The sequence below is a fragment of the Takifugu flavidus genome, chromosome 11 (assembly GCF_003711565.1).
Source record: "Takifugu flavidus isolate HTHZ2018 chromosome 11, ASM371156v2, whole genome shotgun sequence".
Taxonomy (NCBI): domain Eukaryota; kingdom Metazoa; phylum Chordata; class Actinopteri; order Tetraodontiformes; family Tetraodontidae; genus Takifugu; species Takifugu flavidus.
This window is the reverse complement of record NC_079530.1, coordinates 10,467,848-10,491,566: the sequence shown is the minus strand read 5'-3', so window position 1 is coordinate 10,491,566 and position 23,719 is coordinate 10,467,848. Positions and strand designations below refer to the sequence as shown.

Sequence of the window (23,719 nt, the reverse complement as noted above, 5' to 3'; positions counted from 1 at the left end):
TGTTTTGCCCAGTGAAACATCCCAGGGTTGATGTCTGTGTTTGGAGTCGGCCCAGTCTCGCCAAAGCAAGCCAGATGAAATACACCTCCAGGTGCATCGTTAGAAGGCTGGGAGGGTTTTTGGATCACCGCCATCACCGCGGCCCTCCAAATAATCGCTTGGTTATTAGAGTGTTTACATCAGATGGAGAGAAACCGGCAGAATTCATGTGACACTTCATGCAGAAGGATTTTAGAGAAGCGGCCATCACTCAAAGTCAGGACAAAGTGGTCTTCAGTCCTTGTTGCTCTTCAGTGCAGGCTTTAAAACTGGAGGCATCATAACTGAAATATTCTAATAATGTAGTTTGGTACATCATAGGAACATTAGTTTCTGCTACCTCAGATGTACAACAGCCATGTCAGCAGTCCTCTGCTAATGACCATACATTATTTTACTTTTGAGTCATGACTTCTGGGGATTCTTTTGATTATACCTGTAGGCGCAAGCATGTTTGTCGGCCATCTCAAGACATTATGGTCAAAATAAATAAATGGAAAGATTAAACACAGTGGGCAAAGACATCCACCTATCCTAAAATCTACATTCATTTTTAAGGGGAAGTGGATGTCTTTGCCCACTGTGTTTAATCTTTCTATTTATTTATTTTGACCATAATGTCTTGAGATGCAGTTGTATAGCTGAATATATACAATCATTATGGCATTATGGATTGGATTCACCTCTCAGTGCTACTACTTTGAGTTGAGAACATCTTGCTTCCATTTATTTTACTCTATTTGGAAATTAGACCAGGCTGTGCAGCACGGTTAAACCACTATGATGCCTATCTGTAGGTTATTTCTCCAAAAGGCATTCCTTGATTAAATGTGACTCACTTTGTTGAGACATTACAGATGCAGACTTTTGTTAAGTACCACTGAATTTGACACTTAGTGTTAAAGAGGTGTGCATCATTGCATGGAAAATGGAAAAACTAATGAGGTATAGAAGCCAGTTTCCACCTCATTCTGACTGTAGGAACAAATTAAATTAAAAAGCTTCTTTCTACATGAGTGCCTCATTCAAATCTACCAGCTACTAACCCAGGCTCAGACATCGGTGGAAGGCAAGTGAACTGTGTGTGTGGCTGACTCCAGACGTTTCCCTGGTGCGTGTCCAGCTGGGAGGGGACCCCAAGCAGAGAGGGACATGCTGGAACTTTTCCATCCCCAAGCTGCACTTGAAAAAGTACCTGCATGAGCCATGAGGAGAGGATAACCGGGGCTTACGTCCACACAATGGGTTGTAGCCAAGCACAGGTCAGCTCCTTAGCTCAGTTTAATCTCTTCCAACAGTTTTGCTACTCCTAAATGTTTCTTACGATTGTTTTTTGTACATATTCTTGTTTTAATGTGTAGTGAGTGGGGCCCTCTGAAATCCAGAGCTCATCATTTCAGATTTATTAACACAAAACAACTAATTTAAGCAAATATCAGAACATAAAAGCAGTTGTCAATAAGGGAAAAATCTAAGAGGAAATGAGCCAAACTGTAGAGTCCAAATTCTAAATGTCATTCTTTCCATTTTCTCTTTAAGCTTAGCTTTAAATAAATATGGTTCATGATACTAAACTATAGCTGGGTGATGCTGGGTGCTGCTAGCTCATCTGGGTGGTTTGACAAGATGGTGATGAGACATATTACATTTGAAATTTTACTTAGCTGACATTGATCCTACATTTTGCTCTGTCAGCTGTCCCGAGCTGCTGTCAGCATCCTTTCTGCAAAACCCACGACCACTGTGAGGATTAAACACCCCCCCATCCCCCCCCCCCCCCCCCCCCACACACACACACTGTTTTTGTTCATTCTTAAATGTACTCACACTTAGTAATAGTTGTTAAACTGGACACATGCCAATGCTGTCAATCATCCACTGTATACACAAGCAATGTTCAGTATAATGCAATTAAAAGTTACTTGTATAAAGTGATTATTGTACTTATGTAGAAAGTAATAAACAAGTTTAATAGTTATTTTGTATTTAGCCTCACAAAAATGCATCTTTTACATTATAAGTTCCCACAGTGGACAATTAATACCTCAAAGGGAAATTTCCTTGGCTTTAATTTATTTAAATGTAAATGTCTGTTTTGTTTTTATTATTTACGCCTAATCACAGCACACACGCAGCCGTGTTCTCCACACTGTGGCTTTAAACCAGAGAAGATGGACTTTGCTGGACTACAGTGGCTTTTAATGCGTCTGTGCATGTGTAAGCTTTCAGCTGGCTAGTGGGCAAACTGGGAAATGTGCAAGTAGCAACGGAAGAGAGTGTTTGTTCTGCTGCATTTGCAAGACAGAAGATAAAAATGATGCATATTCTTTAAATATTCCTTGCTCCCCTGACCTCCCGCCAAACAGCTCATGTGGGTGGACCTTTACCTGCAGAAAAGGTGACGGGCAAAGTAAATTGTTCCTAATTATTTCACTTAAATTGTAATAAGTAGAAGCTTGATATGGGAAATGTTGATTATTGGATGGGTTTTTTGGCCTGGCTGATGAACACATGATCTAAATCTTTACGATGTTTTCGTCAGCGAGCCATCTCTGACAGTCCATCAAAACGGAGAATGGGAACAGGAAGACACTGAAAAAGAAATCAATTGTGGAGGAAAAGGCGATCGAAGGAACACAGGCAGAGGAAGAAAGGAGGAGACGAGCTGTCTCTTCCTTCCACCGACAGAAAATCCCATCTGTTGACAAAGAACTGCATCTTTACTGTCGTTTTAATCCACATACGAGATGGCTTCACTCCTCTGTTCGCCCTTTTTATTTGCTTGGTTGTGAATCAGTTTCCTTTTCACGCCCGCACTCGAAGGAAACATTGAACCTGCAACAACCTTTAATATTACAGTGATTACAAAACAGCTAATTCATATGTTTGCATTGTTGTTGTCTTTAATGGGCAGCCATTACGTTGAAACACAATATTAAATGTGTTTTTATTTAAAATTCTGCTTCTTGGTCAGTAATCTCTTCAGGCATCATGTTTATTAAAATTGAAAGTGAATGTAAAGGAGTTGCAGTGTTCCCATAACAACCAAAAATAGGTTTGAAGAAGGCTTTTGAAAGTAATAATTATCCTCTTCAGGGTGGCTATTTGGGCAGGTCTGGGGTTTCTTATGTGAAAGGGATCAAAGCCGTCTTCCCTGGCCCTCTTAAGGAAGGAAGATGTACGTATGTGGGAAATCAAATCTTCAAAAATAACCCCACTGGGACCTGAGGAGATGAGAGAAAAGGAAGCTCGTGTGAAATCTATCTTGTTGCACTGTAAGGGTGAGAATACAGCTGTCTCCTGTTGTCCACAGAGAGTTCATAGAGGATGTCTGATGTCTGGGTTCTGCAGTGTAAAATCGGCTTCTGCACGTCTGGCCATATTTGTATGAGACCAAGTAAATACACCGCGCAATGTGTGTGCCAGAGATACAGAGAAAAGAGGGAAATCTCAGAAAAGAAAGTGGCTGGTCGAGTCCAAAAGTTTGCCAGAGATGCTTTGATCTGACGGTGTTGCTCTTTTCCTCTTAAGCGCAGCAATCAAAGTGGATTTTGCAGCTTATCACCTGTTCCGAGAGTTAGCCGTCTGAGGGGGGTTTGACATCTGCCGGCACGGAGAGAAGTGGGGAAAACCTCCCTGTCCCTCGCAGGCACAGGCAGGGAACGTGCTTGACATCCCTATGTGCTACTGGACAAGAATTAACATGCTGTGTGTGTGTGTCTGTCGTTTGTAGTTGTTTTTGACCAAACATTAATGGATTTTTTCCAGTAAAAGACTGGATCTGGCACCATTACGCTGACAGCATTCTTGCTCTCTGCTGGAGGATCAGCAGCAGCAGGAGATTTTTAATTAGGCACTGTCACATTTTTATTGGAATGCAGTTTTATTCCAATTGGAATTAATTTCTTCGTAGCCAATAACTATTAATTTTAAGAGATACAGTGAATCTACATAAAATGCCATCATTCAGGATGCACACGTTTACATAAACAGAAGGGGAAGAGGACCAGTAACAAAGGAGTCAAGGAGGGCAAGAGAAGACTGAAGTTGGCTGCTCAAAGTATGAAGTGTTGGGAGAAGTGACAGTTTGAGAGTGTTTTGTAGGGAAGTCCAGTCGTTTGCAGCAAAGCAAATTCAGCCCCGAGGCTGGGGGCAGAGAGCACAACGAGGCCACTGGTCAAGTTGTTATGGCAAAGGTGCAGGAGACATCTGTAGGTAGACTTAATGTTGGGCATTATCATGACATGTATACAATAAAATCCATGCTAGATGGTGATGATGCTAATCTGTTACGGTCTTAATTAGACACTAACGAGACTGGCACCTGGCCAGAGCAGTGACCTGGTGCACTAATTTTTGACCGCTCTCTCATTAGTGGCATGACAATAATGAATTCTTTCTGTTGGAAAACTATTCTCCTAACAACAGCCATTGAAATACCTGCTTTTGATAAGAGTAGCTCATCCGAATGCTTTGAAGCTTTGTCAATGCGACAATAATCAATGTTCAAATTAGCATTTAAATGCACCAGTCTTTATTCTGTTTTCTCTTTTGGAAAGGAACTTCCTTCATAGCCTGTGCACAAGCTACCTCACTAAACTCAATTACATGCCCATTATAGGAGCAGAGAAATGCTGTTGGAGGAAACTAAGCGTATAACTCAAAGCGATCAACTCTTTTTGCTTCTGAAACCATATGCAAACATAAATCATCCACCTGCTACCCACCTAAAGAGATTATCCTCTCAATTCTGAGACCCACATTACTCCTTAATGTCAGGTGGAGTAGATTATTAATGTAAGAGTGTTTTCTGTAGCCAGGTTTTTAGACCTTATCATATTTTGTTACGTTGCTAACCTACACTTCATATCCAAGAACAGCAGATTGAAACCAAAATCTCAGAATTAAGCTTTTTTTTAGGTTTTACTTGGATGATTAGAGACATTACTATGCTCCCACCCATGAAGCTCCAGTTTGTACAGTTGAACAGCAAAGACCTTTAGTTATAAACTCAAGGAGACAGGTGAAACTCTTCAGCGGACACAGGATTACATTTTTGGCTTCCGAAATATATTGCTTTGTGATATTGCCTGGGACAGCTGGGAAGCAGCTAAGGAATTTCCTTTTGTGGGTGACCTTTGTAGAAATGAGACGTAAGATGTACAACATGTCAGCTGTACCTGTTTCCCGAAGGTATAACTGCCATCACTCCCGAGCCCACAAAACATCCCTCAGACGGTTTAACTTCCAAATGAGAATCAGAAAACACAATGGGTTGTGTAACATGTGGCAAGAAACAATGTGTGTAGACTGGAGATATGAATGAATAATATTCTCCTTTTTCTCTCCTCTGGTCCAGGTGGGCAGGCACTAAGCCTTGACAAAAGATGCAACAGGGGCGATGGCTCATCGGGTGCCTGGGGGCAGGAATGGCAATTCTCTCTTTGATAAGCCACAGCTGGGGCCAGGACACAGAAGGTACGAACAGCCAGAACCCCCTCCGGCCTTCCCATGTTCACTTAACTCTGTGGTGCTTCTGCCAAAAGGAAACTGGTAATAAGGGAAAGGTGACGTTTGGCTGTCAGAAGAGCAGCCTGGAGTAGATTCTCCTTACAACAGCAACCAGTTTGCTGCTTATACAAGATGCGCCAAACAAGTGTAAATCGGACCTCTGCAGTGGTGAACGAAAGCAGTTAGACTGGTGCAGGAGTATCAATTTAAAGAATGGGTGCATTGTTAAAAAGAAAGGAGGCTGTGAGGAGCCTCAAGAAAAGACCAACACCTACATAAAGTATTGCAGAGGGCAGATAACAAGCCACTAGAGAACACTGGAGATCAGGAAGCTCAGCATTATGACACTCAGCTGTGAATGGAGCAGCCAAACTGATGTTTGTGTCTGCTGACAGTCACTAACAGCACGAGTGCTCTCCTCACATTCCTCATTTCAGTTCAGTTAGCCCCTCTCATTCCCGCTGCCAACACTTTGACTCCTGTTTTGTCAAATTTTCTTTTTGCCATTTTAAGGTAACACACTGTGGATTCCACTCAAAACCAAATTTGCTTTTGTGCAATTAATTGGAAGTCAAAGAACACACACTGCTGGGCTCGCGTATTCAAATGACTCAATCCACAGAAGAGCTGAGGTCTGGAGCACCACAATCCGACGTGTGCGTTTGATCGCTGCTGTGTACCAGCCTGTTTGGATCTCCACAAACTCCCCAGTGCACGTTTTCATAATGCCGACGGGAGGCAACGTGATCACATCATCAGTGACATGATGTTGATCAATAAATCACATCTGGAGTCTTTGAGGGTGTAGCTTTACTTGGATAATTAAATGTTCTGAGCGGCCATGCAAATAAAACTGAAATGGAATCTATTCACAGCACAGAGAGAGGAGCTCGAGGCCATCAAGTGTTTAAAGGGTGCTTATAAGAAGGCCAGATTCCAGGTTGTTCCTTTTCAGAGTAGTGATCCTTGAATAAAGACATCGGATTACTTGCCAAATTTAGAACAACATCATTGAATTGCTCTTTTGGTGTCTCTTTGTTGTTTTTTGGCTTAAAACTAACTTACCTCCATGTTATCTGCTGAATTTTAAGTTTTGCATCCACAAAACTGAAGATTAAAAATAACACCACTGAAACATCACATCCTGACACATCCCCTTTGTTAGTGTGGCACATCCGGGGTTGGTTTGATTGCTGGGATCGGAAGGACCACCGTAACAGTACCAAAGTACCAACACAGCTGCCATCGTACAGCTGGTTATCTGTCAAGTGGACATGCACAAATCCAGCTGTCTGCCCGTGCACATCATTCATCACGTTAAGAGGATTGTCCTTGATGTTTAATATTTAAATGAAGGCATCGACATTCACTTCAGCCCAGAGGTGATTGGGTTTGTTGATTAGTTCCTAATCGTCCAACAAGGTGGAAGCTTCTAAAGGCTGTTTCCATGAATGTACTGTATTCATGAATGAGTGAATGTGGCAAAAACAGTAAAATGTATTAAGGAATCATGCAAAATTCTAACAATATCCATCTGCCATCATAAGAAAGATCTCTTTTTTTCACCACCCCCCAGCTTATTATCAGTGAGGCTGCAGCCTTTTCAGTGAAGTGCTCCAGACAGGATTGATGACTGTCATTCTGGGTGCAAATGGGCTCTGATAGAAATAAAGCCACCAAATGACCCATGGTGTCATAACTGTAATGAGAAAGCAGAGAGTTGTTTTGATTTGTAATGTGGACGCCGATGTTGCCGCTCGGCATCACCTGGGGACGGACATTCGGAGGATGGATTTTAGCACATCCCTCATCTCACTTGGAATTCTCCTTGCGCCGCCCACCTTGGTTTGCCCTTGGCTTTCGGCTCTGTCAGCCTGTTTGTTATCAAATGAAAAAATCAACCAGAAATGTTTAGATGGCATTGAGTTGCGGAGGGCCAGTAAATTCCAGCCGGTCTCTTGTGTCTGTCAAGATTTAAATTAAGTACAGCAGAGAAGTAATTGTTAAGCTGTCAGCGTGGACAAAAATGCAGAGGACAAGACAATGACAACCGGCAATTTATTACCGAAGGTTTGGAGAGTTTTCATCCGTGTACCTTCCATTTGAGGTACAATTTGGGATTTCTCTCCTCTGTTTTGACCGAGCAAATGTTTGCCAAACTCTGTTTCTACACGCGGGTTTTAATGAACGTTAATAAAGGACGCGCCACAGTCTGAAAGAGCGTGGACAGATGCGCACTTAAATCCCTCTGTGGCTAGAATCCAGATGTCGGTCAAACACACATGCACGCACCCTTATTCAGACAGCACCGGGCTGCATTTGTGTGACGTGGAGATTAGCGACTATGCCTGCAGACAATTCTGACATGTGACATCAGCCCACCTTCCTCTCTCGCCCCACCCCTCCCCTCTCCATCTGCACATCCTTTCGACTACAATTGTAAATCAATTTTAGGGATTTTCCCGATGAGCCAGATGTGCAGATGGTGCCTGACTGAAGCAGAGGCCTGTGGAGTTGGGGGACAGAGGAGCGAACGTGGGGGAAAGTGGTTGGCAGGGGAGAGGTGCTAGTGGTGGGGGCAAGGGGGGGTAATCCACCAGCCTGCAGCCTGTAATCGGTGAGCTCTAAAAGGAAGGGAGATGCTCTTGACAAATCCAAACTCCGCACTGGGGGAGGCTGGGTGATGAACCTTTGACCTGCTGCCTTTACTGTGAACCTCAGGGGGAGTGAGAGGAAGCGCAGGAAGTTCTGCAAAGGATTACACCTCAGAGATAATCCCTTTCTTGCTTCTAATATCAGCCTCTAATGAATAACATGTTGCTGCAACAATCCTTTCTTAGCCATCCTCTCTCACTGCCAACACACGTTCCTTCTTCCGTATGCCTCTATTCTTTCCACTTTGATACAAGATCCTTGGAAAATACGCAGACGTAATTACAGAGGGAAGCTCTTCACAGGATCCTACATTTTATATAATGAGATTTGGAGAGACAGAAGAACAGAGGAGTAGTCGCCTCCAAACAAAGAAGCATTTCTGTTCCCACATTGGTTTTCAGGTTTCATCGTCACGAGTTGGAGGAAGTAAAATTATCACTTTTTTCTCTAGCTAACAGAACTCACAGGTAGTATTTTACCCCAAGCTTCTCCTGCTGCTGCAGTTCTCAGTGGTCAATAGTTGAGGCAATCAGGTTTTTCCAGATGCAACCAACAGGCACGAGCTCGAGGCCAAAGCAGCCGTTTTAGCCGGGAAAACACTTTCAACCTAAAATCTTAACTTGATCTGAGGGGGAAACCTTTCTGCCTCCACCCTGCTAGCAATTGTAGGAAATTCAAGGAGTTTTGATGTCACGATGTAAAAATCTATATCTGGCTGCTTTTGAAAAGGTTCATTCTGTCTCCAGGAATTCCAACCTTTCTATATCTGGCTGTGTGTCATGTTTAATTTGGTACCATTCAAAACAAGATATTCTGACAGGTTTGAGTTTGTGGTTGTTTTCAAGGCCAAAATGACCTTGATGCTGTGGTCTTTACATTGATTGTTAAAGATGGGTAATGGATCTGGGCTTAATTTTGGTTATGATGAAATCCATTTAAAAATATGTAAATATATGCAAAACCACCGATGAAATGAAAGTTTTATCACTGTCAAAGGCCTGATGCCCATATATCAGAGTGCAGAAACATTTAGAATATATGTGCAATGTACAGTGTCAGGCTTTTTTTCCCCCTGTTGGCATTTTGCTATTTACCTATAAAAGATGAGAAATTAGTTCCTCCTCCTCAATTACTCCATGGCCTCTGTCCTTTTGTCCTTTCTCATAAAGGTTCCTTTTCAGCATCTGTAGTTCTGTGTGCTTACACAAGTCTCCAGATTCCTCACATTGTTCACGCATTGTTGATCTTCTGTACAAATATCTGTTATCCTGGTGCTAATTACATTTAAAGATCGATTGCCCCAGTCAGGCGTCATGTATGTTCGCTGGTTGTCCTTCAAAGCTTCTTTTTTTTTTTGTTTGTTTGTTTTTTCTTGTTTCGATCTTAACTCTTCAGGAACAGAAGTTTGATTTATTGCTTGCTCTAAAGGTGCTTTCACTGATGAAGGCACAGGAAAGGTTATCGACTCAAGTGGCAGAAAAATATTCCTTTTGGAGCTAAATGTCAGCCGCCAGACATTATCCTTGTTGGGCCGGTTTGTAAAAATCTTCTTTCATTGTCATGACGTGACCGCCATGTGGGAGTTTCCGTTTTATCTCAATGTAATGTAGCAATATCCAAAACTAGCATGAAAAGCTCCGACAATGCTTTTCCCCATTAAAATGTAGCAATAAATATGTATTAATTTGGTATATTTACTCTCGGTACATTTGTTTTCATCTCTTATTAATCGATTAGGAATATATTTGTGTTATAGATGGAAAAACTATCCACACAGTTTATAATGCATGTCAGGCTCTTCGGTAAAGTCAAAGAAGTTAATCGCCTGATTAACTTCTATCTTAATCGGGTGATTAATGGAGAACAAACGCACAACTCCAACAGAGAAAATGAACGTGATGAATTATTCATATAGGAAATCTGATGTGTTTCGCTACTTTGCGGGTTTATGCAAAGATCCAACAGGTTTAATATTTTGTCATTCAGCGGTTGCTAATGAAGACTAATGACATTATGTTTTTATGTCAGTTTTAGGCTGCAACAAAGGTAAATGGTTCTTCTTGCTCTTGCTGTATTTGTAATACTATATAAGCACTTTTCTGCCTGTTGTTATCTTTTACCCCTTCAACAGCTCTAGATTTACACTTTAACACCAAGCATCAGCTCCTAAAGCAAGCTGGCTGTGAGCGCCTCTATCGAATCATGAATGACACATATGATGCGTCGTACTGGCGTCCCCACAGCTGCTGCCCTATTCTTTATATCTGTTGATGCACCTTGTAGCTCACTCATTCGCTTCTTTTATCATGCAAACATTAATAATTAAAGTGATATGTTTAATTTTGAAATGGCTGCTGCTAAAATCCCAGGCAGCCCTGAGCCTTGTTAAAAATCGTTAGAGCGTAGTCAGCAAAGCTGTCTGCTTCATTACATCCGTCTTTGAGCTCCTACGACCAAAAGCGTCTCTCATGTTCTCACCGTTGTCCTTGTTTCCAACTTGAAGCATCATTTTATTTTCTTATGAATAGAATGCAACATTCAGCCGCTAACTGACATTTATACTCAACATTTTATGGCTCCTCGACACATATCGATCAAGTCACCTCCACAGAATGAGCTGATGCACATGTCCAATAAAAGTAAGCCAGCAGGACTCTTCTCGTTGCCTTCAGAGTTGCAGGACTGTAACCTTTTCGTTTGAGCAGTGGGATTTGGCATCATGTTGCAGTTTTGGGCTGAAGTTGTGCTGCAGTTATGTGCAAGCCTTGTTTCTGCTCTGGTGGCACTTAAAGTGATAACAGTAAAGTTTTCAGGCTCTCCACCACTATTGCAGCTAACGCTGGATGCTACATGCAAATATATACGTTAATTGTTGCCTGGAAATGACAAAGCAGCAACAGGAAAATGAACTTAGACAGGTTTTACAAGCGCCCCCTCACCTGTACGGTGCTCTGTGTATTTACATATTCATCTTGATGCTGCTTGTATGAAAAACAAGTGCAATTCCATCTCCAGCAGATGGTTACAGGTTGTCTCATTAGTAGAAAACCCCTCAAAGGATGCTTTAAACAAACACTTAAAGAATTAGCAGCAGCACTAGATTGCGCTGACATTTGTTCCACGAGAATTTCACACGCGTGCGCATCGTCTAGCCGCCTCGTGCCGGCGGAGGGTTTTCACAGAGCTGCTCACATATGGAGCGGGATGAAATGGCTCACGAATCTAAAGCCCTACATGAACTCATTTTAATGACAAATTAAATTAGAGGAGAGACCGAAATGACATGCAGGAAATAGCGTGTTCCGTAGCCTCGGGATTTCATTACCATTTAAGTGCTAATTATTGTTTGTATCTCGACAGCCACATCACATCTTGAGGTTTGTGCCTCTAATTCATAAGAATTCTAACAACCACATTATAGCGAAGGCTCGGGGCATGCATATTTGATAGGAAACCTAGCCACTGTTCATCACTCCAGGTGCAACAGGTGCACAGTTGAAACAGAAGGGCGCTGGGAAACCCTATAGCAGGTGACTACTCATGTGGTGTCACTGGCCATGTGTCTTTTTTTATCGTGCCCCTATCTGATTGCTTGTAAGGTAAGAGGACTCTAGCTAACAGCTTGCTGCTGGCTGTCCGGGGTCTCACAAGATGCGGGATGAGTAATTTGAGAGAGACTGACGAGTGACGATGCTTGTCATTTGCATTCCAACACACTTTCCTTTTTTATTCGCGTATGATATGGCTTAATTTAGCTAAAAGAAGCATTTTAGTCCTCAGACTGATTAATATTTTCACTGCACTCCACTCCTCTCTTGTGGAATAATGTCAGCCAGCAGCTACTGGCAGAAGATTTCCGCTGGCCATATTTGCTGAAGCTGTGCACTTGACTAATATTTCTCTAGTGGAGAGTTCTAAACTACAGAAAACTGCCTCTCTTCTCTTGCATTTCTATCATTTCTTTCTTTTAAAAATAACAGTCTTTTATCTATTTTCCTGACAACGGAACTGTCTGTAAACCCTCGTTTCATTGCCTTTCTTCAATGCTTCCGCTTCTCTCCCCTCTGGTGCCACTAACCTGTGATCCCAGACTGGCAGTATGAGGGTAAGAGGTCAAACTTTAATTGTATGTTTCCCTTTTCATTTTTCTATAGCTCTACTACCTGACTCTGCCTCCATCACACCCTGCCCCCCTTCACCCTGCTGAAAGATGCTGAACCTTCCTCATCAGATGCAGAGCATGTTGCCTTTCATCACCTATTCCTCAACGTTAGACACCTCCTGTCCTCCTTGCTCCTCTGTCCCACCTCTCCTGCTGCCCCATCTGCTGCTGTCTGTCAATCCGCCAGTACCCGTGTCCCATGCGCTCATGCCGTCTAGCTCCTGTGACCCCCCCCTCGTCTGTGAAGTTGCTCCAGCCGTTGCTCCATTCATGATGTTGGCACGTGCTTTGGTCTTCCTGCGTGTCTGCTGTCACTATCGCACCGTTTGCTCCTTTTTGATGCTTGTGTTAGTTAATGTGTTTATTATATGTTGCATCAGTGCTGCTGTCCACCCTGTGACAAACTCTCCTATTATTATCTGGTTAATCGCTTTGGTCCAGCGGTCTCCAATTCAGTCGCAGATGGCATTTCTGTGACATTTTAGATCTGTTTTAAAGGTCCACTGTGTAAGATTTTTCAATATTTTTTTTGTTGGACTTCTCATTTACTGTAAGTTTCAGTAGCACAACACTAATATCTGTGTTTGTTCACTTCAAATTTAGATACTTCTGGAAACATCTATTTGAGTCTCTTCCATGGGTGCTAGAATTTTGCTCCAATATGTTTCTACAATTTTTAATACTTAAAAAAAGCTAATGTTAACAGAAAGATTAGCTTTTAATGTTGATGCTCAATTCAAAGGTCAGTGCTAGTTTCAAAGTATACCTGCAACCCACAGAAGGCCTCGGGGCTGAAAACACTTGGACGCAATAATGTAAAAATCCATTTGATCCCTCTTGTATGTTCTTCGCTGCCCCTGAGAAAGGATGTTAATGACAGGCAATTAATCCTTGCGATCTGTGTTAATATTTTACAAACCGGGTCTTTAGAGCTAAAGCCATAATTGCTTGAAGTTCAGGTAAATGCTGTGGGTGAATTAAACCCTCATCATTTTATTTGGGACAATTTGCACAGGTATCAAAGACTCCAAGAGTGTCCAACTAGGATTTGCTTTCAGGTCGTTTGAGCACTAAATCAAATTATGTTAATACTTTGTCAGTCATGTGAGTCTTAATATATAAGATATGAAAAATATATATATAATGAGGAATACTCTCCACATTTGGCTTGTAGACATTCTCAACTAGCTACTGATGTTGTTTTCTTTGTGTAATTGGATAATTTTTCTTCCTTCTGCCTATACAGAGTGTAAGCTGTCCCGCCCAGGCCCTCCTGCAACCATAGTAACCATTGATGAAGAGAGTCCCAATGGTATGTACCAACCAGTTACCTGCTTGCCTCCTCTCCTGCAGCATTCCACTTGTCCAATTGCTCCTGCATTCGTGTCATGGAGTGCACCGTTGGGACTGTTTGTGTTCCACAGCGAGCGCTTCGGTAGTGCAGAAGACCTTAATGCTTCCACTGCTGTAATTGTTTATTACTCGTGGCGTTGTTCTGCCGGCGCCACTGCTACATGGTTTACCAGACGCTGTGGTTGGACGGTTTTGATTGAATTATAATTGAAAGGTAAATAAATAGCTCCCGTTCCTGGTTTGTAGGTTTGTGCGCTCACGTGCCTGCATGTCTCTGAGTAAATTCAGATGCTATTTGGCATCCAGCGGCGCCATGGCATTCATTAATGAGTATTGTGCTCCTTGTACAGGTTGGATTTCATTGATTTATACAGTATTTTTTTGCTGCGCTCTTTCAGGCAAAAGTGTTGCTTCTCCATCTTTTAGTCATCTGCATCACTTTCCTCGCCTTCCTCTGCTTTTCCTGCATCACGGCTCCTTTTACAGGATCCAATCATTTGCCATCTGTTTTGTTAATAACTTGGGGTATTGGTTTGATTATGTGTGTGTGTGTGTGTGTGTGTGTGTGTGTGTGTGTGTGTGTGTGTGTGTGAGTGTGTGAGAGAGAGCGGGAGACAGAGCGCTGACTAGTGCTCTGGGAGGGAGGAGCCTTGTGTGCATTGAGGGAATGAGGAATGCATTTCCCTAAAAGGAGCAGGTGGGTGTTTGTCTCACTCGCTCTCCCTGTAGGTATTTGTACTGCAGGTTAATCGAGTTTAATGAGCAGATCACACTGAAGATTGGATCCAGAGGTTTGTTTCTGCAGGCGGAATACTATTTCACACATGCTGCTTTTTAGGCTGACGCTACTGCTGTTTTCAAGAGGAGACTGTGTGCATATATAGGTATGCACATTACATGCATATTTGAATCCCAAAAGCTCATTGAATGACAGATGAGGCATCCATTCATCAGGGTCTCGTGGTCTCGCCTCCTTCCTCCTCTGTGTGCAGCTGTGGTTTGAGGCTTTGATTGATCGCCAGGGGAATGGGTGTGATGGAGGTAGCCAAGCCTGCATCTGAAAGTCTCTCTCACTCCACACTGCTCTGTGTGAGGGATTTACACTAATCACCCTCATAAGGCACTCATTTACCTGGGATATGGGTCTCTCCTGGCTCCAGCATCCTTTTATTTATCTCCCCTTGATGAAACAGCACAGAGCCGGTTCTTCCTATAATGGAATGTAAAACAGCCAACCAGAATGATATTGACCCGTGCAATTATCCCTCTAAATGCATTTCATCGCCTCTATTCTGTCACACAGAAGCCATACAAACGGCACATAATAAGATTCATCTTTTTTAGTGTTTGCCTTTATTTTCATTCATGTCAGCAAAGGGGAATGCAAACAACATAATCACCCATCTGTCGTTCAGTGTTTGTTGGAGGTCAGGAAAGATAAGCAAATAAGTGTATAATCCTGCTCCTACTGGCTCCTTATGAGAGCAAATTTAGCCCCTCAGCCAAGAAAGCGTCGGCTTCCCGTTCAGACATGGCAGTCGAACGTGCCAAGTCACTATTTGTTTATCGCTGGCTTAGTATTCAGGGCAGAATCATATTTAAATCAAGAGTCAAAGGTCACGCCTTGGGTAAGGATAGATTCTGAAGTCCTCTGTTGTTTTTTTTAAAGATGAGGTTGGTGCTTTTCTATTCTTGAGAAAATAGAAACCAAAAGAAAGATTTCATGAGAGGACAGCAGCTTGCTGCCTCAGTTGGAGGGTAACATGTTTAATTTACCAGCTGCGTCTTCCGCAGACCCGCTAACGTGCCAAAAACAACACGTGGCATCACGCTCAGTGTGCCGACCAGCCTCATTTCCTATAGGCTGCTTTACTGATCCAGTGTAAATGCAAAATGATGTCGTCCAAATGGGCTGAGGCACTCTGGATATAAGGAGGGAGGTTTTATTTTGACGCTGATCAAACTACAGTGAAGACTATGTCAAACAATCTCTCCAGGCTTTTATTACATCTGCAAATTCCTGATTTGCCACCTGCAGCACAAAAAAGTCCCAAACTGTGCTGAGCAACATCTTATATATTAACTGTGCTGCTGACAGGCACCGATGAAACCTGCGTAGCACTGACCTCAAATGCTGTAAAATGGGTGGAATATGTAAGTGTGAAATGCGTGTTTGTCCTCTAATGTCACACATCAGAATATTTTTCCGCTGTCTGGGTCTCCCAGCTGCAGCTTTTCCAAGCATCCTAATCAGCCGAGGGTTTTACTGTGGTATCCATAGACGTGGGTTAATGAAACAGGAAGGCTTTTCAGACTACGGCCAATCAGAAACCTCACACGTCTGAGCAAACGACAGGGACAATACAATATAATGACATTAAACTCATAATCCTGGCTGGAAATAACCACACTGCCTCCATCAAAAGCAGGAAGCACTGCAGGAAAATGGGAATCAGCAAACATTTTACCAGAGATGCAAACTAAACAGTTTAACCGCATGTTGGTTTTTTTTCTGTGCTTTTTTTTTTTAAAGATGCCTTTTTTAAGAAGAAATCCTTTGTGAATATACTCAAAAAATACATGATTTTGGAAAATAAAATAACTGGAGAAAGAAATCTGTAGTTGATACAAAACCAAGATGGGCTGTGATAAACTGTACACACACACAAAATATAGCTGCAACAGGAAATCTAAAGCTAATGGACAGGGGGGAGCCACAGGGAAGTTTGGGTCTTCTCACCAGTAACTCAGAAGTAGTTAGGAACACATATGGAGCGTTTTATTATCCATGTCCTTCAGCCTCTGCAGCTGATATATAGAAGTGTTCAGTGTTTTATCTTCCCCTGCAGGTTGAGGCCAAATGATCTCATATCCAGGAGTTCAAGCTCTGCACCTCTCAGCTGTTAGAGATGCTCTTTTTATTGCATTTGTAGCCATTTAATGTGCATCTCTTTCCAAAAAGATAGAACTAAGCTGTGTTGTAAGTGCTGGGAGATTTACTGCATGGGTGCGACGCTCCACCCCGGATAAACCATTCACGGACCCCACCCACCCCCATGAGTCTCGCACGTTTCTTTTTGCACTCCTACTCAAGTGTGTTTCAGACCCGTGTCAGCTAAGTGACCTCAAGGGCTCGGCGGCAGCTCATCAAGGTGTTAAATGTGTTAGCAGTTTTAAGCAATTAATGGGATGAGGCAGCCTGTGAGTGTTTTCCTCAGCCACTGTGGACTCATTAGCTCCTCTCCTTATAGTTAATTCAATACCTCAGTCTGGTTTCATCACACAGCTTGTTTGTTTTCCTTATTTCTACAGTAAAACTCTGTAAATATTCTAAAAATAAAAAAAGAAACTCATTTCACTTTCATTTTAACCTCTGAGATGTAGAGCATATTTAGTGGGAAATATTTTCTTTGAATGGATGATTTCAGAATTTCATTTGAAACCTTGTCACATTTATCTGAATTGGCCTTTTTTTAGTTGTCCAACTTGTAATTAGATACTCTGAACTTTAAGGTGTGGCTCTCAGGAGAGACCACGAAGCTGCTCTTACTTTAATTAGAAATCTAATTTGTGGAGATGTAGGCAAGAACGTCAATAAAGAAACCTAATTTTCTTATTTCAAATTCAAGATGAATATTCTGTTAAAGATGTGGTGTTTGCTGTATTACTATATCACACACACATGCACACACACACGCACAGTTCATTAGCTCCAGTTCTGATGATTGCTGGATCATCAATCTATAATTAATGCACAGTTGAAGGCCTTGGATTGGGATTAGGGCACAGCACCTGCTGCTGGTGGATTATAGAGCAAATCAGGAGGGCGGGTCTTACCGTATTAATAAAGGACTACAGATTTATTTATATATATGTGTATATATATATGTGTGTGTGTGTGTGTGTGTGTGTCTTGCACCTGTCTTCTTTCCATGATGCATTTCCTGTTTATCTCTGGTTATATTTGTAGATAATCACTCCTGCAAAAGCCTCTTGTCCATCAACTAATTTACTTGAGTAGGTTTACATAATTGATTTTCTCTGCAGGGGCTTTTTACTGTTTAACAAAAATAGGTTGACTGTACCCACAGCAGAAACTAAAAACTAGCAGGTACCCAATGTTGACGTGTTTTAGTGAATCTCGATTGCCTCTGCATGTGCGTATATGGTGTATTTGTGTGTGTGTGTGTGTGTGTGTGTGTGTGGTGTGTGTGTGTGTGTGTGTGTGTGTGTGTGTGTGTGTGTGTGTGTGTGTGTGTGTGTTGTGTGTGTGTGTATCCTGATGACCTGTACTGGTGCCTTCCTGCCTCTCACCCAGTTAGTGGTGGGGTAGACTCCAGCCATCATGTGACCCTGAACAAGAATAGGCTCCTGGTTAATGGATGGATGGATGGATGTAGATAACCCATTATCTCATTTTAGTCAGAGTAATTGTGGAAGATAAATTGCATTAATCTGTGTTGCCGACCCAGAATACACCTCCTGTTGCCATGCCGCCTCCTGCAATACATTATCTCTAATAAGTCCACCAAAGGGACAGATATTTTTAATAAAAAAGATTAACTTGGAATTTAACTTTTCAGTTGCCATTTAGATGGCCTTTTCTCTCTATTATTGATGACAACCAAGTTCTACTCTCTAAGATGGTCCAGTTCTGGCTGGTTTTTGCTGGTTTCCTTTTATTTCCTAAGTTAAACTCATACATCTTCTCCACTTAACTTAAAATAAGTATGATAGATGTCTGGTCTGATTCTGATGTACAGTTCCATAAAGGATCGGTTAAGAAGGATGGCAGAGACATTTATTGCCCGGGACATCTTTCAAGATGACACTGAGTGAATGCACAACCGCTTGACATCAGGAACACATTACACATTAAATCTCTCCTCAAATGAAGCTCTAAAATGGCTGCGTTTAAATAAGATTCCATCATTCGCTCTTCACACATCAGCTTCAGGCAGCTGCAGCAGATTTCCTGTGTCATGGTCTTATTTACCTGCTGTGAAAACGCCGGTAAAATGCACTGCGTAAAAATATGCAATCCGAAGACTGACCAGCTTCAGCTTGGAAAGACAGTGGACATTATTTTGTGGATTAGCAGAATTTTCTGTTCCTGCTGAATTATTGTTGGCGGTAGTGCTGGGACCACCATCAGTGTCTTGACGTCACCGTCGGGCCTCAGTTCGGTTGCCGAGTTTCAATCTTTGCTGAAATGTGGGGCACATGTTGCAAGGATGGTTTCTGCCAGGCTGCTTTTGGAATTCAACAGGGAAGAAAAGTGTTGTAGGACAAACTTGTCTCAGGGAATTAATAGGATTGTCTGGAGAACAGTCTGGCAACTTTCATCATTTGCCGACCACGCTTTGTCGTAAGGCACCTCTGGTGTCAACATCTGCCCTGGCTGACCCCTCCATGGGTAGCTCTGGTACGTTCCGGCCTTTGCTGTGACCCTGTGTATTCCATCTGCATCCAGACATGTGGTAGCAGGATTGGACAATACACAACATTCCACATTCTGGACGCATATAATATTGTGATGTCGGTCTTCCTTCAGGAAATGCACTTTCGCAAAGACAGAGCTGTGCTGCCTTAGAAAAATGAGAGGTTTGTGGTTCACCTGAGGTTGAGCTGGATTTCAAAGATGGTTCAATGCCACTCCTTGTGCTCAGGGGCCCTTGTCAAGGCCCTCGAGTCACTGAGATCAGACGCAGACCTGCTTCTCAAGAACTGTGTTTACAGAATGAACCAGCTGTTCCTAGTTAACTCCCGCAGGCGCGCATAAATATACAGATGGCATTCCTGTCAAATTATATCAAAAGTTATAAGGAGCCATTAGGCATTTAAGATGGCAACAACATCCTGTCTATTCTCATTTGATGGTGGTTGTAAAGGAGCTCCCCTCAGTTGGCAATGGGTGTGTTTAGGCAGCTTCCTCAACAGTTGGAGATGATTCTTTTATTTATTTTTTTAAGTTTCTTGACTTTGTAGCACAGCGGTTGTTCAAGACTGAAGTTAAGTTAAGTTGTGTTTGGCTTTATAGTTTTTAAAACTGGATAGGAGGTCCATCCATCCATCCAATTTCCAAATATGGAATTTCTGGAAGCCGTTCCTATGGTGACATGGTCATAGTTTTGGTTTGCTAGTGACAGACCTAAAGCAAAGATGGTCAGAATGGCTCAGAACAGCCATGCATGTATAAATAATGTACCTTTTATATTTACTGATCTTTAAATAGATACAAGGCTCTCTGTGCCCTCTGTCTCAATACTATGAACAATATGTAATTTCTGACTTCAGAGCCTCACAAAGATGTGCTTCCAGTTACCAAGGCAGATGTATTTCGAGACAGCTGTGCTCCAGCTGAATGCAGCTGTAAGTGGAGGAGTGTCTTTTGACTTTTAAATTAAATCCCTACAAGATCCATTTTTCAGATGCAGTTTAGCACCGCAGAGACGGATAATTGCAGGTCCTTGTCATTACAACACAGACATGCATCACAGCCAGTCGGCAGCAAACAGGGAGCAGACTCATTAATAGCTGCATAAAAATGAGGCAAGATTATTATGATTATAAGGTAAGAGCCTCCATCTGTGCTCCTTTTAGAGTATCTGAGTGACTGTGCAACATTAATAAACACACTTTGTGAAGGGCTAAAGTACAAAATGTTGCGTGAAGTAATTAAAAAGCACATTAAGGTGCCAACACTACTTTAATAGCTTCTAATGTTAAGTAGAATCAAGTTCATTATCGCAAAATCAGACCTGCACATGGTTTATGTTCCATTTTAATATATGTGAAAGTTTACATTCTTGGTACCTTCACAAAGGTTTATTTCCAGGGAGACAGTTTGCATTTTATCCTAAAAATGACAAACATTAATTTTCAGACTTCGTTTTTGCTTAGAATTCCCTCCTGGTTATCATAAATTTGGTTAATCTTTCTGGACATTTCCAAACCTTCTGAGACACTCAGGAGGACCAGATGTCAAACCTCGATGACCGTTGCCAGCTGTGTTAACGTGCACTCGTTTTACTGCAATGTCTTACCATATAAATTACATTGCCTAATTGAATGTCCAGTTCCTAGAATGGGAGCCGTCAACTGTGTGTTCAGATGAGCCACAGAGGGTTTTTTTTTTTTTTTTTCCTTTTAACACTTCCTGTCTTATCACCACTTAAACAGTCACTCAGACTGTTTAAGCGTCCCAACTTTCCAGGGTTGGGATCCTCACCAACTTTTGTTGAAAGTGGATTCCTTCCTCGCCACAGGTACCGTCTTGGTGGAAAACATGCAGATAAACGGCCGTGCGCAGGATCCAGGTCGAACCATTTCGCTGATTCTGCTGGACAACTACGACTATTGGGTGATTTTGGAACCGGCCCAGCAGCGGCTGTATCTCAACAGCACAGGACGCGTTCTGGACAGAGACGTAAGCTCTCAATAAAAATAGATTTTTATGTCGCATTAAAAAAAAATCGCACTAAACTGGTGACGGTTATTGCACACAACCATAAACACTGTCGCTCGTCTGGAATAAGACTGGCTAGACTACAACAACAATAATAATCAATGACCGGTGATTATGGTTGGTGAACTGATGGCCATCATAATATCCTCAAAGTTCCCGCCGGCAGTTCTGGATTCCTCAGCAGTCTTCAGGCTGAGTTCCCTGAAGAGCTGGGTATCATCACACTCATTCATAATGCATTACCAGCCGAGACGATACAATTCATCATGTGAATTGCTTCACTGAACTCGGACTCCATTTCTTTCAGCTTGTTTTACGGTGTCGGTTCCCTCGCTGCCCATTATTGCAACTTGAGGTGATGAATAGAAAAGTCATTTATCTGCCACGTTATCCTGCTTTCTGTCAGAATATGGAATATTTTCCCAAATGCTCTCGAATTAAGCGCTTTATCTGTTCACGGTGGTGCAGGAGTGCATGGAATAGATATGCAGTATGGGGGGGACCGTTAGGAAGACGGTAATGAGAACATGTCAGGCATAAGGCCAATGACAACGACAGGGGTGGAGGAAACAATGGCAGGCGGCCTTCTCCAGTAATGAGAGGTGTGATCCATGCTGTGTTACACCAGATTACACAATAGGTCAAGATCATCCATGTTTCTTTATTCAGATTATGCTGAAGTGGCGCGCTCGCGCACACACACACACACACACACACAAACATGTTATCCTTGGCTTGTTGTGACCAGCCAATTGTGTGATTTTATATCAAAAACTAGAATTGGGTATAAAAAAAATAAGAAAATAAACCCACACCTTTTATAAATGGTGCTTTTATTTCTCTCTTCCAGCCCCCAAACTACATCATGACCATAGTGGTGCAAGTCCAGTGCACCAACGAGCTGGTTGGTACTGTTATTTTCCACGAGGTGCGGATCGTCGTGAGGGACAGGAACGACAACACCCCCCGCTTTCAGCAGCCGCGTTACTATGTTGCCGTCAATGAGGTAAGATGCATCTGTTGTTTTTCTTGTAGTGCCTGTACACCGAGACACTGTGTGCTGAATTCTAATAGGACATTGTGATGCTCTATCATTGCTGTGGTTTTGATCACTGCCATGAATCGCACCGTTCGAGTGGTCAGGCTTGTTTAATCGAGCAGAGAGGCATCCTTTCTGTGCTGAGAGTGAACAGTGAGCCGCACTTGACCCCTAACAGGCCAAACTCTCAACACTCCTGCACCTCCATCTTGCTTTGGCTTGCCTATTACTGCACGCTCCAAAGGTCCAGGTGCATCGCTGTCACTACCTGTTGCTGTCAGCCCAAATTACTGATAACAGAATTAGTCCCCATCGCTAACATTTCAGCTGGTTTTTTTGAGCCAATAAGGTCTCACACTGTTTTTGGATTGCTTGAAAAATGCCTCAGTCCTCATGGTCATCGCGTGTTCTACATTTATGAGTGTGTGTTATCGCAGCTGCCCCTGCACGAACATCACTATCTCCCTTGCACCAGCTCATCTGCCCACTGCATGGTCCTCCACTGAGTGCTCCAGGGAACAGCAGTCTCTTCCCTCTCCTCATACTTGCTTTTTGTTATTCAGCAGCGTGTGCATAAGTGTGTGCAGACCACTGCTGACTACAACATTTGCTCTCCTGGTTTTGTTTTATACTAATGGATGTCAGCCATAAGTGCGTGTAGATTCACCTTTGTTTCTCCTTCTCTTTTACTTTCTGTAGCTCACGCCAGTCGGAACAACGATTTTCACTGGATTCTCAGGGAATAATGGCGCCACCGATATCGACGATGGACCTAATGGACACATAGAATACAGCGTCCTTTACAACCCCAATGACCCGGTATATGGACAAGTCACGCCATGACAAACACCCTCTGCACCATTGTAAATTTCTTCAGCAGTCATGGCTTATTGCTCTCATCCAGCTTTCTTTTTATCTTATGTCGACTCTTGTGTCTCTCTTTTAGGAGTCCAACAAGACAGTAAGCGTTGGAAACACGCTTTCAGGGCACATTATCCTGGCAGAGAGGCTAAACTACGAGGAGAGGACACGTTACCTGGTTGTTGTCCAAGCTAATGTGAGTCAGCTGAAAACTCCCTTAAGCGTCTGGGAACTCCTGGTCTTTTTTCCCGTTATCAGGCTAGGTCGTGGTTTCGCACGAGCTCACTCTATTTTGCATGCATTCAATTTCGTGCTCAACGAAAGCTATTATTTATATTCTTTGGCCTGAACTAAAGACTTGCCCAAGACAGTTTTCTTGTAAAATGCATGTAGTTATATAAAATAAAGTTAGATGGTTTACATTATTTATATTACTTCTTAATCCCTCACCCTAATAATCCTAATAAAACATTAAAATGGAACATGTTCTGCAGCACAGCCGATCACTGCTCACCAACCTTTCTGTCTATTTCCTGCATGAGGGAGCCGAAGCATTGATCCATTAGCCCAGTAAGCAGAAAAGGAAGGTACCAGGACGCTTGCTGGAACTCTGCTCGACACTAAACATCTA

The 23,719-nt window shown here is 42.5% G+C and overlaps 1 protein-coding gene across 1 annotated transcript in view; it reads left to right on the top strand.

Annotated features, from left to right (window-relative positions):
* The window catches only part of pcdh15a (protocadherin-related 15a), a 122,255-nt gene that overhangs the window by 31,720 nt on the left and 66,816 nt on the right, over window positions 1-23,719 (top strand). The window contains exons 2-8 of the mRNA XM_057047476.1: window positions 5,399-5,517; window positions 12,296-12,310; window positions 13,614-13,679; window positions 20,989-21,149; window positions 22,039-22,194; window positions 22,927-23,046; window positions 23,174-23,284. Of these exons, the coding sequence (XP_056903456.1) occupies window positions 5,427-5,517; window positions 12,296-12,310; window positions 13,614-13,679; window positions 20,989-21,149; window positions 22,039-22,194; window positions 22,927-23,046; window positions 23,174-23,284 (720 nt within the window). The 5' untranslated portion in view covers window positions 5,399-5,426. The remainder of the gene's footprint in view (window positions 1-5,398; window positions 5,518-12,295; window positions 12,311-13,613; window positions 13,680-20,988; window positions 21,150-22,038; window positions 22,195-22,926; window positions 23,047-23,173; window positions 23,285-23,719) is intronic.